This window comes from Oryzias melastigma, linkage group LG18 (genome assembly GCF_002922805.2).
Source record: "Oryzias melastigma strain HK-1 linkage group LG18, ASM292280v2, whole genome shotgun sequence".
In the NCBI taxonomy this organism is placed as follows: domain Eukaryota; kingdom Metazoa; phylum Chordata; class Actinopteri; order Beloniformes; family Adrianichthyidae; genus Oryzias; species Oryzias melastigma.
In genome coordinates this window covers 6,177,012-6,192,397 of record NC_050529.1, presented here as the reverse complement: position 1 = coordinate 6,192,397, position 15,386 = coordinate 6,177,012, and the positions used below count along the sequence as shown (strand labels likewise).

Here is a 15,386-nt window from a genome sequence, read left to right as displayed (position 1 = left end):
CCAAAGAGCTTCCTTCGGCATCTCTGTGGTCTTGGCCAAAGAGGTGTCAAAGGACCCTAGAAACTGGTGTCCTTAGATAGCTCTTTGGTCTTGGCCGAAGAGCGACAAAATTGTTGACAAAATTTCTAGACTTGTTTTTCCCACCAACTTGCCTATTTTTTGAAAGAATGATGTTTGGTGGTGTCTTGACCATTTTTTAAAAAAGGATCTAGCTTTAAATCTGTTCCCTATTAACCAATTTGACCTCACCTGTTCACTAAGTCTTAGATTGTCAGTGGACCCAAACCAAGTACACCTGTGTCCACATCACCAATTTAAATTTATATCCTGATGTGTTATATGTATTCTTTGGTACCAACGTACAAGATAAAAATCAACAAAACTTCATTTGAGGATCTAAAAATCGTTGCTTTCACTCCACCTGACCTCTTGGTGTTCCTCTTCCTCCTTCAGCTTCTTCGTCGTTGAGGATCACGTCCTTCACACCACGCAGGGTTTGGTCAACAGAGCTTACGTGGAGGAGCTTTGGGAGCTGGCACTCTCCAAAATAGTTGCTGCCCTGAGGACACACTCTGTAAGATGAATTACACATTTAGAGAAGACGAACAGCCTCGTTCCCATAACATCCTGACTCCCTCCTCTGCTTGTTTAGTCGTACTGTGATGACCCCAACCTGGTGCTGGATCTGAAGAACCTCATCGTGCTGTTTGCCGATACGCTGCAGGTACGCGAGTGATTTACGATCACAGGCCTCTCCGTCCCTGAATATCCCGTTAATCTCCCAAAGCTGTGGTGTTTTTGTGTTCGCCTGTCTTTTTGTGACCCCAGACGCCCATGAATCTTCTTAAAAGGAAGTTTCGTTGTTTTTTCAAGTGGATGGCTGCATGTCTCCAAAGAAAGAGCTTCTTTCTTAACTGTTTTAAAGATGGAAGTTCCTCAACTGATCTGACTGTGTTTATCCTGCGCTGCACAAATGAACAAACCTTTATGGGTGGAGTGTGATGGATGAGGGGATGGAGGAGAGATGTGCTGACCGGATGGGGGGAACACGAAGAAGACTTATGGAAGACTCGGAGGTTGCGCTTGGGAGGTCTGACGCCGCAAGTCTTTCATTTGAAGTGATGAGCTGCTATTGAACGGCATTTTTCCATCATTTTGACAGAATTTCTACTTTTTGAACCAAACTTTCAAACACGAGATGCCCAACATTTATTGCTTCATAAATCCGATGAAGGTTTTGAATTCCCGAGCTGAAACATGGGTTACTGCTGTGTCTTTTGTTGAGAAACTGAAACATGAAGCCAACTCACTTCAATGGATAATCAATAATGCGTGTTTGTTAATTTTTCACACTGTTAGAATTAGTTCGTTATATACTTGTGCTAAAGGAGATGTCCTTCACGTCCTTCTCTTCCTTTAGTTGCTACTAATTAAGTAATTTAAAATGTTGATTGACTGAACCATCCTGATCTAGGTAATTAACAGCAACTAAGGCATAAGTTGTTGGAAAACAAAAAGAGGGGTAAATTTGGAGAACTGAGGTTATAGGCAACCCCATCACCCCATCACATCTGTGTAGTTTGTGTCTTCATTAATGAGTTTCATTGGTTTATCATAACCAGGTGGTTGTTATCCATCTGAGAAAGTAAGTACAATTAAAAACTTCTTATTTGTTGCTGGTTTAATGGTTGTTTGCTCTCTTGTTCAACATCTAAAGTCAATTTTTTAGATGTAAATATGCTTATTGGCACTCTGTTATTATAACTGATCTAAAAACACAAGTTAAACATTTTAAATATTTCTAAAATGTGAGTTTCTATTTAAGTGTTTACGTCTAGTTCAGTGTTGCGTACGAACGTTAAGTTTTGGTCATTGGTTTACTAACGTAAAGTGTTGCGTATCAGTTTTATAAGAAAGTGTTGCGTATTGGTTTACTATTGTAAAGTATTGCATTTTGGTTTATCAAACTTAAAGTGTTGCACATCAATTTACTGGTGTAAAGTGTTCCGTATTGGTTTACTAACGCAAAGTGTTCCGTAATGGTTTACCCATTTAAAGTGTTGCACATTGATGTACTAACATAAAGTCTTGCATATTTGTTTACTAACAAAGTGTTGCGTATTGGTTTTCTAACCAAAAGAGTTGCGTATTTGTTTACCAACCTAAAAAGTTGCTTATTGGTTTACTAACGTAAAGTGTTGCGTATTGGTTTACTAACGTAAAGAACTGCGTATCGGTTTAGTAATGTAAGAGTTGCACATCGGTTTACTAACGTAAAGTGTTGCGTATTGGTTTACTAACGTAAAGTACTGCATATTGGTTTAGTAATGTAAGAGTTGCACATTGGTTTACTAATGTAAAGTATTGTGTATTGGTTTACCAATGTAAAGTATTGCGTATTGGTTTACTAAGGTGAAGTACTGCATATTGGTTTAGTAATGTAAAGTATTGCACATTGGTTTACTAATGTAAAGTATTGTGTATTGGTTTACTAACGTAAAGTATTGCGTATTGGTTTACTAATGTAAAGTATTGCGTATTGGTTTACCAATGTAAAGTATTGCGTATTAGTTTACTAACGTAAAGTATTGCGTATTGGTTTACTAATGTAAAGTATTGCGTATTGGTTTACTAATGTAAAGTATTGTGTATCGGTTTAGTAATGTATGAGTTGCACATCGGTTTACTAATGTAAAGTATTGCGTATTGGTTTACTAATGTAAAGTATTGCGTATTGGTTTACTAACGTAAAGTATTGCGTATTGGTTTACTAACGTAAAGTACTGCATATTGGTTTAGTAATGTAAGAGTTGCACATTGGTTTACTAGCGTAAAGTATTGCGTATCGGTTTACTAGGGTAAAGTCTTGCGTATCGGTTTACTAGCGTAAAGTGTTGCGCATCGGTTTACTATCGTAAAGTGTTGCGCATCGATTTACTAGCATAATGTGTTGCACATCGGTTTACCAATGTAAAGAGTTTCATAAAGCGATTTTCTCCGTATCAGAATCAGTTGAAATTGCGCTGATTGCATAAATGGTTGAAAAGTTACAATAGTTCAAGGAGCATATCTTATTATGCGATGCCTACAATAGCTCTGTCAGAGGGTAATGTTGAAAAGTTTGGAATCTTCCTCTTGTTTGGAATTGGCCGACCATCATCTGTGAAGCTTTTGTTACGTTTCACCTTCAGCTTCTGTGTTTCATCTGCTTTTGCAGGGTTACGGATTCCCGGTGTCCCAGCTGTTCGACATGCTGTTGGAGATGAGGGAGCAGTATGGAGAGATCCTGCTGAAGAGGTGGAACTTCACCTTCAGGTACCCACCGATCCGCGGTTCAGGTCGTCCTGTGGGAAACCGGTCTTTGGTCAGGAGGTCACACGGTGTTTGTAGGGCCACAGCACACTCCCATAACACCAGAATGTGAGAAATGTGGAGCTGGTTTTGAAGTTTTATGAGCAACAAGAGAGGAAGCGTTTTCAAACGGCGTCCGGAACATTCCTTACCCTTCGGAATGGGCAGCACCCTCAAACGCTTTGTGTGTGTTTGGGCTCAACGTGCCATTGTTTGCCTCTGTTCAATGATACCAGAGGGACGCGGGGCAGTGAGAACGGACAAACAAACACACACTCCCTCTTTCCTTCTCTTTTTCTTATTGGAGTGAACACACACAAACACTCTCGGGAAGCCACAGGAATGTTATGTTGTATTGTTGGGGAGCGATCCCTCTCCGGTTCACCTCCTCTCCATGGAACGCTGGAACGTCCGATTTGCGGAGCGCCAAACAGACGTGGGGGGTGTTGAAAGGAGGCAGGGTGGTAAGAAAACCTCGAGCGTTAGAACGACCCCCAATGGGACGGTTGGAGGTTAATGTTTGTGTTTTAGAAAGACGGAGGGAAGTTTGTTCTTAGCTTTCTCCCGTTGACTTGTTCCACGAACGGAGGAAGTGATTCACCTGTGATCTGCCGTCTTCAGGCAGGTGTTGGATCAGGACAACTACAGTCCAATCCCAGTCTCTACGGAGGAGGAGTACCGCCACTACACTTCCCAGTTTCCCTTGCAAGATCCTGAACTGGAGAAGGTTCAATAAAACATTTTTCTATGGTTTTAAATCAAATTAATACTTGTTAGTGAATATGAGGTGAAATATTTTGCATAACTTGATGGAATTTTGTCTCGTGTCCACTAGCTTCCCTTCCCCAAGAAGCTTCCCTTCTCCGAGTTTGTGCCAAAAGTCTACTGTCAGCTGAAGGAGTTCATTTATGCCTGCCTGAAGTACTCCGAGGATCTGCATCTCAGGTACTCCTACACACTGGGGGTATAGGGGGTATGATTTTACCCATGATGCCACTGACGGGGTTTAAACAAACTTAACACATGTTTATGACAACCTACTTTATTAAAGCCAAAGCAACTTCATGACGTTTGTTTGGGGATCGTTACCTGACCATGACACTCCCACCAAAGGGGATAGTCTGGATCAAGCAACATTTCTGAGTTTGTATTCATATTTTTGAACATATTTATTAGTTTCCCCTGAATGTAGAAGTGCTTAGATTGAATAGTTGAGAAAGAAAAAATAATTAACACATTTTAATATAAATTTAATTAAAGTAAATTGATTTATTTACATTTTTATCGACTACTTGACTTTTTTTTAGATAGCAGAAATGACATTGTTTTTACATTTTTAGAAAACATCAAAACACAATAATTTAATGCAGAGAAATGTGTGAAATTCCCACTTGTTCTTTTTTTCCAGGTCATTTAGAAACAAGTTTGCTTTTATAAACGTTGGCACACTCACTAAAATGGACACTAATAATAAGATTTATGTTTTTGACTTCTGGAATGTTTGGTTAAGGACCCTTCCGCGCCATATTTTGATGTTTTAGGTGTCACCAACGTGCGTTGCTTTTACGTGCTTTCTGTTCATAAAATCAAAGGTCCGCAACCCTTGGGACGTGGTACCGGATGCAGTACTGGTCTTCTGGAAGCGTCCAGAACTGGTACCTTAACCCGTTTGCTTGTATGATGTCATCTTGAGTCACTACATACTTTATTATGGGCGTCTTTCTAGTACCAGGTCGGACCCCCTTTTTCCTTCAGAACTCCCTTAGCCCTTGGTGGCATAGATTCATTAAGTCGATTAGTACTGGGTACATTCCTCAGAGTTTGGTTCATTTGGCTCATAACATCCCACAGTTGCTGCAGATTTGTCGACTGTCTCATGTTCCACCACATCCCGAAGGTTCTGTTGGGTTGAGATTTAAAGTCCAGTGAACTCCTTGTCATGTTCTAGAAGCCAGTCTGAGATGATTCCAGCTTTATGACATGGTGGAAGTAACATCAGAAGATGGTACTCTGTGGTCATAAAGGGATGGATTTGGTCAGCAACAGTACTCAGGTAGACAGACTGTGGTGTTGGAACCATGTTCCATTGGTACTAAGGGGCCCAAAGTGCCAAGAAAACATCACCCATACTATTACACTAACACTATCAGCCTGAATTGTTCATGCAAGACAGGATGGATCCATGCTTTTATGTTGTTCTCACCAACGTCTAGTCTTGCCATCCAAAAGTCGCAGCCAAAATTGAGATTTATCAGACAATGTTTTTCCATCTTCTATTGTTCAGTTTTGGTGAATCTGTATGACTTGTAGCCTCAGTTTTCTGTTCTTAGCTGACAGGAGTGATACCCGGTGTGTTCTTCTGCTACTTTAGTCCATCCGCCTCAAGGTTGTTGTGCGTTCAGAGATGCTCTTCTGCTCATCTAAGTTGTAACCAGTGGTTATTTGAGTTTCTATTAGCTGGAACCAGTCTGGTCATTCTCCTCTGACCTTTAGCACCATCGAGGCATTTCCGCTCATAGAACTGCTGCTCACTTTCTCTTTCTCTGACCATTCTCTGTAAACACTACGGATGGTTGAAAATCCCAGTAGATCAGGAGTTTATGAAATACTCAGATCAACCGGTCTGGCGCCAACAACCATCCCACGTTCAAACTCACTTTTCTTCCTCATTCTGATGATCAGTTTGAACTGCAGCAGATCGATTGACCATGTCAACATACCTAAATGCGAATTAGTGCTATATGATTGGCTGATTAGACATTTACATTAACAAACAGTTGGGCAGGTATGGCTAATAAAGTGGCCAGTGAGTGTAAATATTTACTTAAATCTTTAAGACTTCTCAAACTTCAATCTACAGACATGAGTCAGGTTCATATTTTCCTTTTTTTTAAACTGGGTTCATTATAAGTTGATGGTAAAGACTCTTATTTATCTTTTTAGCTTTAATAATAAACTCAATACAGCGAATGGTTGTCCCAAAGCACATATAGGAATTTGACCAAATCGACTGTATTCCTAAAGCACTTTATTTATGATGTTTTGTATCAATGTACTCTAGGGCCGCCACGATTAGTCGACTAATCAACGACTAATGGCATTAGACTATTTTGGCATTTATTACGTTTTTTTCAGCTATTTTTGGTGTTTAGCTAATATTTCGGCTACATGCTAACTATTTTGACTAATTTCGGCTTTTTTCCCGTTTTTTAGGCTAATTTGGAGTTAAGCTATATTTTAGCTGCGAGCTAACTATTTTGGCTAATTTAGGCTTTATTGTTTTTTAGGATGTTTTGGAGTTTAGCTAATATTTCAGCTGCATGCTAGCTATTTTGACTAATTTAGGATTTGTTTTTAATTTTTTCAGGCTAATTTGGAGTATTGCTAATATTTTAGCTGCGAGCTAACTATTTTGGCTAATTTAGGCTTTATTGTTTTTTAGGCTGTTTTGGAGTTTAGCTAATATTTCAGCTACATGCTAGCTATTTTGGCTAATTTAGAATTTTTTCTGTTTTTTTAGGCTAATTTGGCATTTAGCTAATATTTTAGCTGACTTTCAGCTTCAGCGTTTTTAGCTATTAATTTCATCATCTTCAGCTATCAAAACTAGCTTCTTCAGTGGTTAAATTCAGCTTACTGCATTCACACTAGCATTATCGCAGGTAATGCTATATATAAAGTTTTTAGGTAGTTTAAAGCTAATGATGGCTAAGATTTGCACTTTACATCCAGTTTGCGCACGACCTGATTAGTCGACTAATCTGAAAAATTATTCGGTGATTAGTCAACTATTAAAATAATCGTTTGTGGCAGCAATAATGTACTCTAAAAACATCATCTAAAAATCCAAACAGTTGAAAGTTAACAGGCTATGAATGAATGTAAACATCAAGGTCTTAGAAAAATGGAAACTTTACTTGTTTATCAGCCTCAGATATGAAAATAAAAGAAATGGTTTCTATGGACCATCGTGATAGTCCCAGACAACAAACGAACCAAAAATCCTTGAATAGTTTAGCAGCTACAGCAGCTGTAGACGATGTACAGCCATAAGGCTGTTAGTCTCCTTATATATATATTTATAGTCTTTGGTTGGGAAGGTTTTATTGCGCTCACAGTAATATAGTCAGTTTGATTCACGGTATTTTCGACTCATATCTTTGTGTGGCGCTGCAGTTTGTCATAGATCCCGTGGAGCGGAGATGAACTGAAGTGTCTACGAAGTGCACGGTGAAACGCTCCAGAACTTTCCGTGTTTACACATCAGCCGCTTTCGTTAGCGTCCAAAGTGAAGAGGAAGCTCCTCTTATGGCATCTGTCTCGCATCATGCGCACAAAAAAAAATGCAGTTTGCGGTCCATCCTGTGGAGAGGTTACACAGTGTGTGTGTTTGTTGGTCATGGAAGACACAAGCCAACTAAACTACGAAACTTCAGAAGAAACACACATATACCCACACTTTTTTGGAAATAACACAATCCAGACTCAGAACTCCCACTCTTTATTTATATATATTTTTAAATTTATTGCCGTGTTCCTTGAAGTTTTGTGTCCACGTCTTTCTGTGGGCGCTCTTGTTTGCACATTTGTAAATGTATCTGTATTTCTGTTTATAGGTGCATTTATTTGTACATGTGTGTTAATTCCCTTGTGGGGGCCGAGGATGTGGGAGGTACCATTGATCCATGACCGGAGGAAGGGGGGGGGGGGGGGGGGGGTAGTGATTGGAAAAAGTCCACAGCATTAGTCAAACTGGTATAACGACACAAACCAAAAAAAAAAGTGTGGAAAAAGACCAGGGAGCGTGTTTTTGTGTTTCTCCCGTTGAATTGTTGAGTCGTTAAATAAGAACACGGAGCTCCAGACCTCCACGGAGAACAATATTGATCCTCTTAAAGCTGCAAAGCACAACTAAAACTCCCGACTGATAAGGTTCAGCAGGTTCCCGTCCGGTCTTTTTGGAGGTCAGAGCGTAACAATCACTGCTTTTAATCAGAGTAATGGCTCTTCTACTCAACCTGCTTGATCCGGTTACCGCTGCCGCACTGCCGACTTCTAAACTTCAAACGCACGAGACTTGCAAGTACGGAAGCAATGAATGCTATGAAGCTATGAATCGCCTTTGACCTCTGACCTGCATAGTTTTTTAACCCTTTAACACTCTAACGTTGATGTTCTTTGAACTACTGTACGACCCAATCCCAATTCTTTCCCTACTGCTACATTAAGCCCTCTAAATGTACAGTAGTTATGAAAAAATAGTGGCTAATTCAGAACTCCCTCCTTAATCCCTACCTGCTAAAAACTATATAATGCTGGACTATCCAGTGCTCTGGATTTTTAAAGCAATTTAGACACCATACTTACTACTTCTCCTTAAACTGACAATATGACGTCACAGATTTCAATACGAACATTTTACGATGATTATTTATGAATCCATTGTGCTCCGGCGGTAAAAACATGGATGGTTTATTAAAAAATAGATAATTTAAATACTTTTTTTTTTTCTCAAAAATTGTTCAAACATGCATTTTGGTCCATATTCCTAAATCTAGTTTTTTGCTGAGAATTCTGGAAAATTTCAAGGGCATTGGATTTTGGAATTGTTGATTGGGATAGTTCTACGAAATGTTGAATGCACTATATAGTGAGTAGTAAAGGACTTCAGACATGGCTAATGTTTTCAAATTTGGACGTTGCCACCACTTGATGATGTCATCAATAGTTGTCGGTCATCTACGTTAGCCCGTAGCTGCTAGTGCTTGGAAAACACATAACATTAGTTTTATAGCTTTAAAGAGTCGCTAAAAAACATCATTACCAACATTTGAATGTAAACTTCTGTGCTTCGGAACACAGCCACGTTAAGAAATGCGTCGCGACCCGGATCACCCACGTAGCAGAAGGGATACACAGTCATGAGTCCCCACGTCTACCTGCAACCTTCAACTCTGAAAGAGTCATTCAAGTTGATTTCTCACTGACTACAACCCAGTATAAGCCACAAAGTCGTCCTTTAAAAATAAAATTGTATTTATGCTATTGCTACTTTGTTATTAACATAAACGAACTGTTCATTTTGCATGAATAAAACACAAACATTAAAAGAAAATAGCATTATTATTATTTTTTTTTTTTACTTTTAACATAAGTTAATTTCAAAATAAAAGACGATCTATGACATATGATCCTCTCAGTGCAGCAATAGTAGTATTAGTAGCAAGTGTAACGTCAGCAGTGATTAAATAAAAATAGTTCAGTTCACTGTTGTTTGTGCATCTCTGCCAGAAATGTAAATCTAACAAATCAAAACAAAAGCTAATTAAGTGACCTCTGACATATATATTTTCGAACACACTTACAATTCCCTAATTTTTTTTTTAAATAGGAAATTTGCTTAATAATTGATTTTTTTTTGTAGTACAGGACACACAAAAATGTGTCAAAATGTTGTAGTTCGTCACTGTCCTTCAACTGTTTGTAAACAAGTTACTTTTTTTCCCCCCTTTGCAACTTTCTCACTTTTTACTTTATAGTTGGTTTTTAACATTCAGAAACTTTTTTATCTCTCTTTGATAAAAGAGCCACTTGTGGCTCCGGAGGATCAGGGTGCAGACTTCTGATCCACCCCTTGAAGAAACATTTCAGACACCCCTACCACTCCAGATGTCCCTACAAATGGTGGGGTAAGGAGAAGCTGTAGGGGAGGAATTTGGATTTGGCCTTAGATTTTAATATTTGGATTTTAGGAGCTTTTATAATATATTTTAGGAAGTATGGATTTAACAATTTATTTTAACGATACAGAACATCTTTAGTCAAAAATTCAACCAGTTTCCACAAGTCTTCGTTTGGAGGGCTAAATGTAGAAGTAGGGAGAAGGTGTATGGAAAGAATTTGGATTCTCCATCATTAAAAGGTGCAAAAGATTGATGGAACCTTGTACCCGAAAGAACAAAATATTTTAGAATGTATCAAAGATAAAAATCCAAAAGGTTGGAGCACCAACATCATGTCTGGATTAGAATGTCTTCACTTGGACTGAATGGGTTTCTGGTTTCTGCCTATTGGTTTCAATGGCACCAAAACACAGTAACCAATATAACAAGTAGCTTCTTCAGTCAGCAGGACGAGCGTTTTTCTGAAGTCATCCCTGAGTTGGGACAGTTTCGAGTTTCTGTCCACAAATCTGCTGTTCTCTTTAGGCAGCAGTGACCTGTTGCAGCAGCTATCTGTCCTTGTAGACGAAATAAGCGTATCAGGTTCAAGAATATTCTCCTTTCTGTTGTGAAAATGAGATTTTTCTTGGCAGGATGTTTTTTTTTTCTCTTCTCTGAGTGTGTGGTCCTCTCAGCAATGGAAGATGAATCAAAGTTTATTTAAAACGGTTGTTTCTAAGATCACATTTGGACCAAGGAAAATATTTTTACATCCATTTGAACCTCGCATCTGACTGGGGACCATTGTTGTCTGTAGAGAAGGCATCGTTTTCGGACTGGACCCAGAGCTGAGTGCAGTTCTGGCAGGAGCTCCGGCGATGAAGGCCGCTGAGCTCTTGATGGTTGTGGAGGTAACGGGGGCGAGGTGATGCTGACATGGAAATCTGTGGGAAAAGCATCAACCTGTAGCTTTGAGGCTTGGGCTCAGAGCCAGAGCGTTTGCCGGTCCCGGACCGTCGGGGGAAGAGTTGGCCCTGCCGAGCGCAGGAACGGCGAGTACGGACGCGGTGCCGCTGAGGAAAAGCATCGTCCAGGCTGTTTGAGGTGAAGGCTGCAGTGAAAAGCCAGGTATCAGCGGATTAAAACGTCAACAGCTTTCACGCAGCCCATGAATCCAGAGTCAGATTGCAAACTGTCAGACTCGCTCATGAGCGGACTGATCTCGCACGTCCGCCGGGACGCCGTGGTCGTTGTGCCAGAACGCATTCAGAGCTGTTGACACGGTTTGGGTTTGCCGCTGACAGAACTGGGATGGAGACGAAGATCTGATCTAAGAGAACGTTGGTTTTCCTGAGAGCCAAACCCGTTCTTCACTCATTGATGTCAACGGTGATGGCTTTTTCTCAAATAAGGAACCGTGAAGATTCAAGATCAGTGTTTGTTGTTGACTCTATGGAAGCATTTAAACTCACTTTATATGTATTTAACAAGTAATCCTCTTAAAGACAGTCGGAAGATTTACAGATTTCTTTTATTTAATTTGATTTGGGTCTAGTATCCAACGCCGTTCGGTCATGACCACAGTTTAAGACACATTGATCCTTATCACCAGGCGGATGGTTCTGTTTCTCGGCATAAGTTTCCCCTTCAGGGGCTTAGTTTTCTTTCTTTTTTATAGCCAGGGAAATACTATTTCTAGTGGCCCAGAAAATTGAGTAGTTTCGAAGTAAAATATCTTTGGAATACTAAGAGAAAAAGATAATGGATGATAGTCAAACTGAGAGGTATTAGATCAATCCGCAAAGATGAAAGAGATCTAAAAGAAGGAGGTCTATAATCTTGGATTGTTGCTCCTACAGTCTAAGACCAGAGAAGATTGACAGACTTGCACCTGTTCTAAAAGTGTCCTTCATGCAGAGAAACCACTAATAGCTGTGAATCTATGTAACGCACATTCAAGTGAAAACTCGATTTAAACGTCCATATTTGTGCTTTTTGGGCTTCCCCGTTCAGAATTATCACGTTCACGAGTCACTACACAAGTTTTATAAGTGTTTTTGGGGCTCTACGTTCAAAATATGCTGCCTTTGAAACGCAGGTTGACTGTTGAACCTGGTCGTCCAATCAGGGTCGCCTGTAGATGGCGACGCCTTTAATTCACAGAAGTGCCAACCGTTTGAAAATTGATCACGAAGGAGAAGTTGTTCATTGGAATTCTGTGACACCAAGTATTTCATTTATCGAAATAGAGCTGGGAAAGAAAAAGTCTGTAGCGAGATTCACGAGTTTTGACTGCTTCAACATTTGTACCAAACCTCTTCCAAATGCAAGTATGTACGCTGGCATTAAGCTGCGCTGAATGCGATTCTGGTGATGAATTTGCGTTGGCTCCCCCTCATTCGCCGAATTCTCTGCTCGCTGCATGTCCAAAAATATGTTCATAGTCTTGATAGCCTAGGAGGAGCTTGTGTCTGCTGTCCTGCAATAACCCAAGCGGGAATACATGAAAACAACGATAAAATTAGGGGACTTTTTGTTGTCATTTTAAACATAAGAAAAATATCATAAAGTTCAGGAGGCCCGATCAGGGTGCTTCCCCATCCTGCAAGCGGCTCTCTGTCGCCGTTAGCTCGCCCCGTAGGAGTCGGCGTAGTGATTACAATCGCTCCACAGGCCCTGCGACAGACTTTCTAGAGCCGGGATAGGAAACTCCTGGACTCAACATTCCTGCATGTTTTCCAACATCCTGGGATGTCCTATTTGGCTGGACATACCTGAACCAGATAATCAGTTATGAGGACGGCTTGGATGTCTGGAAATTATCCAGACACTGTGGCCCTTGAGACATGGAGTTGCCCATCCCTTGTCTAGGGTGTACCTACCTTTGCCCTCATTGTAGCCAGGAAGGGCTCCAGAAACCTCATTGCCCCAAAAGGGATGCAGCAGGTTAAGAAAATGGATCTGTATTCTACTTGCTGTCACTGAAAATGTCACATGCCAAAAATTGAGTCTCTGATTGGTTGATGGCAGCCTCAATAAAGTTCAAATATTTGAACCTTCAACAAATCACACCACAGGACCTTAGACCGGACCGTATCATTGACTTAACATTGAAACTGGCCACGCGAATGCTAAACGCACATTCAAGAACGCACGCCGTGCCAGGTGTGAACATAGGATTAGAAGAAGGTCAAACATCTTTTCCTCAGTTACTTGTGTCTTTCCAGAAGAGATGAGAGAGATCAAAGAGAAAGAGGTCTCTGATCTTGGATCGTTTCTCTATGTATTCTATAACATCACAGATGGAGAGATTTGTACCTTTCTCTTGACTTCAGGTGTTTAAGTTGAAGGTTTTCCCCCTCTTGGATGTTTTAATGAAACCGTATAAAGATGATGCTTCAGAGCTGTATTGCAACGAGAACCTCATTCGGATCTACATTTTTCAGCTTCCTGTTTCATCTTCCGCATCAGAATAATCAGCATTATCAGAGACTAATGAAAATAGATCAGTCAGTGGTGAACTCATGGATGCAGACCTTTAACAGCAGTTTTAAAGCACTCTCCTGTACCGACCTCTTTGCTAGAGGATGATGGTTCTGATTCATCCAGGCGACTTTCTTCTAGATCACGTGTTAAAGTCTAGATCCCGGGGTCGGATCCGGACCTCCAGATCATTTTATTTTTATTATTTTACTTTTATTAATCATAACTCTTCCGGTTCCGGGTCTATTAATATTTGATATTAAGTCCTGAACCGGATATCGATAATTCATGTAGAGAAAATGGTACGGTCGAGTCGGGGTGGGATTATATAAGTTCGCTTCCTTCCACTCCCTTTCAAGTGATCTACTTGTGATTTATTAAGTGATATGTCATGTACTATGACCTGATTGCTTGAAAAAAACCATATTATTCATTCATTCATAATTATGTTAAAAAAGTTAGTTTTAAAGTTTAAAAAATTGGCATTCCGCTAGCTTTTTGGGCTATTTTGGCATTTATTTAGATTTTTGGGTTTTTTTGGAGTTGAGCTAATATTTCAGCTACGTGCTAGCTGAGTTGGCTAATTTAGGCTATTTTGGAGTATTTTTGGAGTGGTTTTGGACACTGTTTTAGCTATTTTCTCAGCTACATGCTAGCTGTTTTGGCTAACCTACGTTAGGCTAATTTGACATTTCGAAAATGTTTTAGCTGGCTATCAGCTTCAGCGTTTTCAGCTATCATCTTCAGTGATTTTAGCTATCAGCTTTAGCGTTTTCAGCTATCAATTTGAGCATTTTTAGCTATCACCTCTAGCATTTTCAGCAACCAAATTCATCTTACAGCATTCACACTAGCATTATAGCAGGTAATGCTATATATCTAGTTCATATGTAATTGTTAAAAAGTTAAGGTTTTGAAAATGTAGTTTTTAGAGTGTTCAATAAATGTTAATGCTGTTCGTCCCGCGACCTAAGGTGTGTTCTGGATTTTGGCCCCTTGTGCGATCGAGTTTGACACCCCTGTTCTAGATGATAGAGATGTTTGTGATCTGTGCCTTTGATGACTTTAATGCTCTGCTTTGTTTTATCCTCCTTGTTTCCATCCACTCTTGAAGCCGTCTGGTCTCCCTTTGACAGCGCGGGCGTTTATTGTGACTGATGGCGGCTCAAATACCATGAAACTGGATCGCAGCTCTGCGGTGCGTCTATATTTGTGTATGAGAGCGCGCTCGCAGAGTTCACTGTCAGGCGTTGACTTCTTTACCCCCGTTTTCTGTCCACTCAGCACTCGCGCCGCTCCAGGGCTTTTATTTATTTTTCTTTCCACGTTTTCTGCTCCGAATAGTTGGAATGTTTTCAGAATTCGTCAGGTTTTTTTTTTTTCTTCTTTTTTTGGGATTTGCTTGGAATTTGCGCGTTCGCCGCAGGCAGGCCTCTGGAATCGGAGACTGAAAAAGCACACAAACACAGGTTGTTCATCATCTCCCAGCGAGAGAACGGGATCGCTTTCTCTCCCGTGACCTCCTCAAGTCTCGTCCTCGTCCTCCTGACTTCTGCGTCCTGCTCGCCAAGCGTTTGTGTGTGTGAACATTTGTCCTTGGTCGGCGTGGAGCGGCGCCTGGAGCCGCTGCGACTTTTCGCCTGCAGCCTGACACTTCCAGGAACCTGTTATTAACCAGGAGGCGATGCGCTGCCAGAGGAACGCGCTGCCATGAAAAACCTCCGCGGACTGCCGACATTGTGCAGTAATTTGTCTGAGTTTCTTCACCAAACATCATTTCAAACATAACAAAATCGATAGGATGTCAGAGGTTCTGTTAAGTGCCTCTGATTTTCTGCCATCAGGCTTTGTTTTAACAGGAAACCCTAGCTGCTGTCAGCGTTTTCTCGG

The 15,386-nt window shown here is 40.4% G+C and overlaps 1 protein-coding gene across 1 annotated transcript in view; it reads left to right on the top strand.

The window, feature by feature from the left end:
• The window catches only part of exoc6b (exocyst complex component 6B), a gene marked incomplete in the record, with an annotated part of 114,387 nt that overhangs the window by 45,802 nt on the left and 53,199 nt on the right, over positions 1 to 15,386 (top strand). The window contains 5 exon segments of the mRNA XM_024287366.2: positions 454 to 574; positions 653 to 724; positions 3,218 to 3,315; positions 3,973 to 4,078; positions 4,187 to 4,296. Of these exon segments, the coding sequence (XP_024143134.1) occupies positions 454 to 574; positions 653 to 724; positions 3,218 to 3,315; positions 3,973 to 4,078; positions 4,187 to 4,296 (507 nt within the window).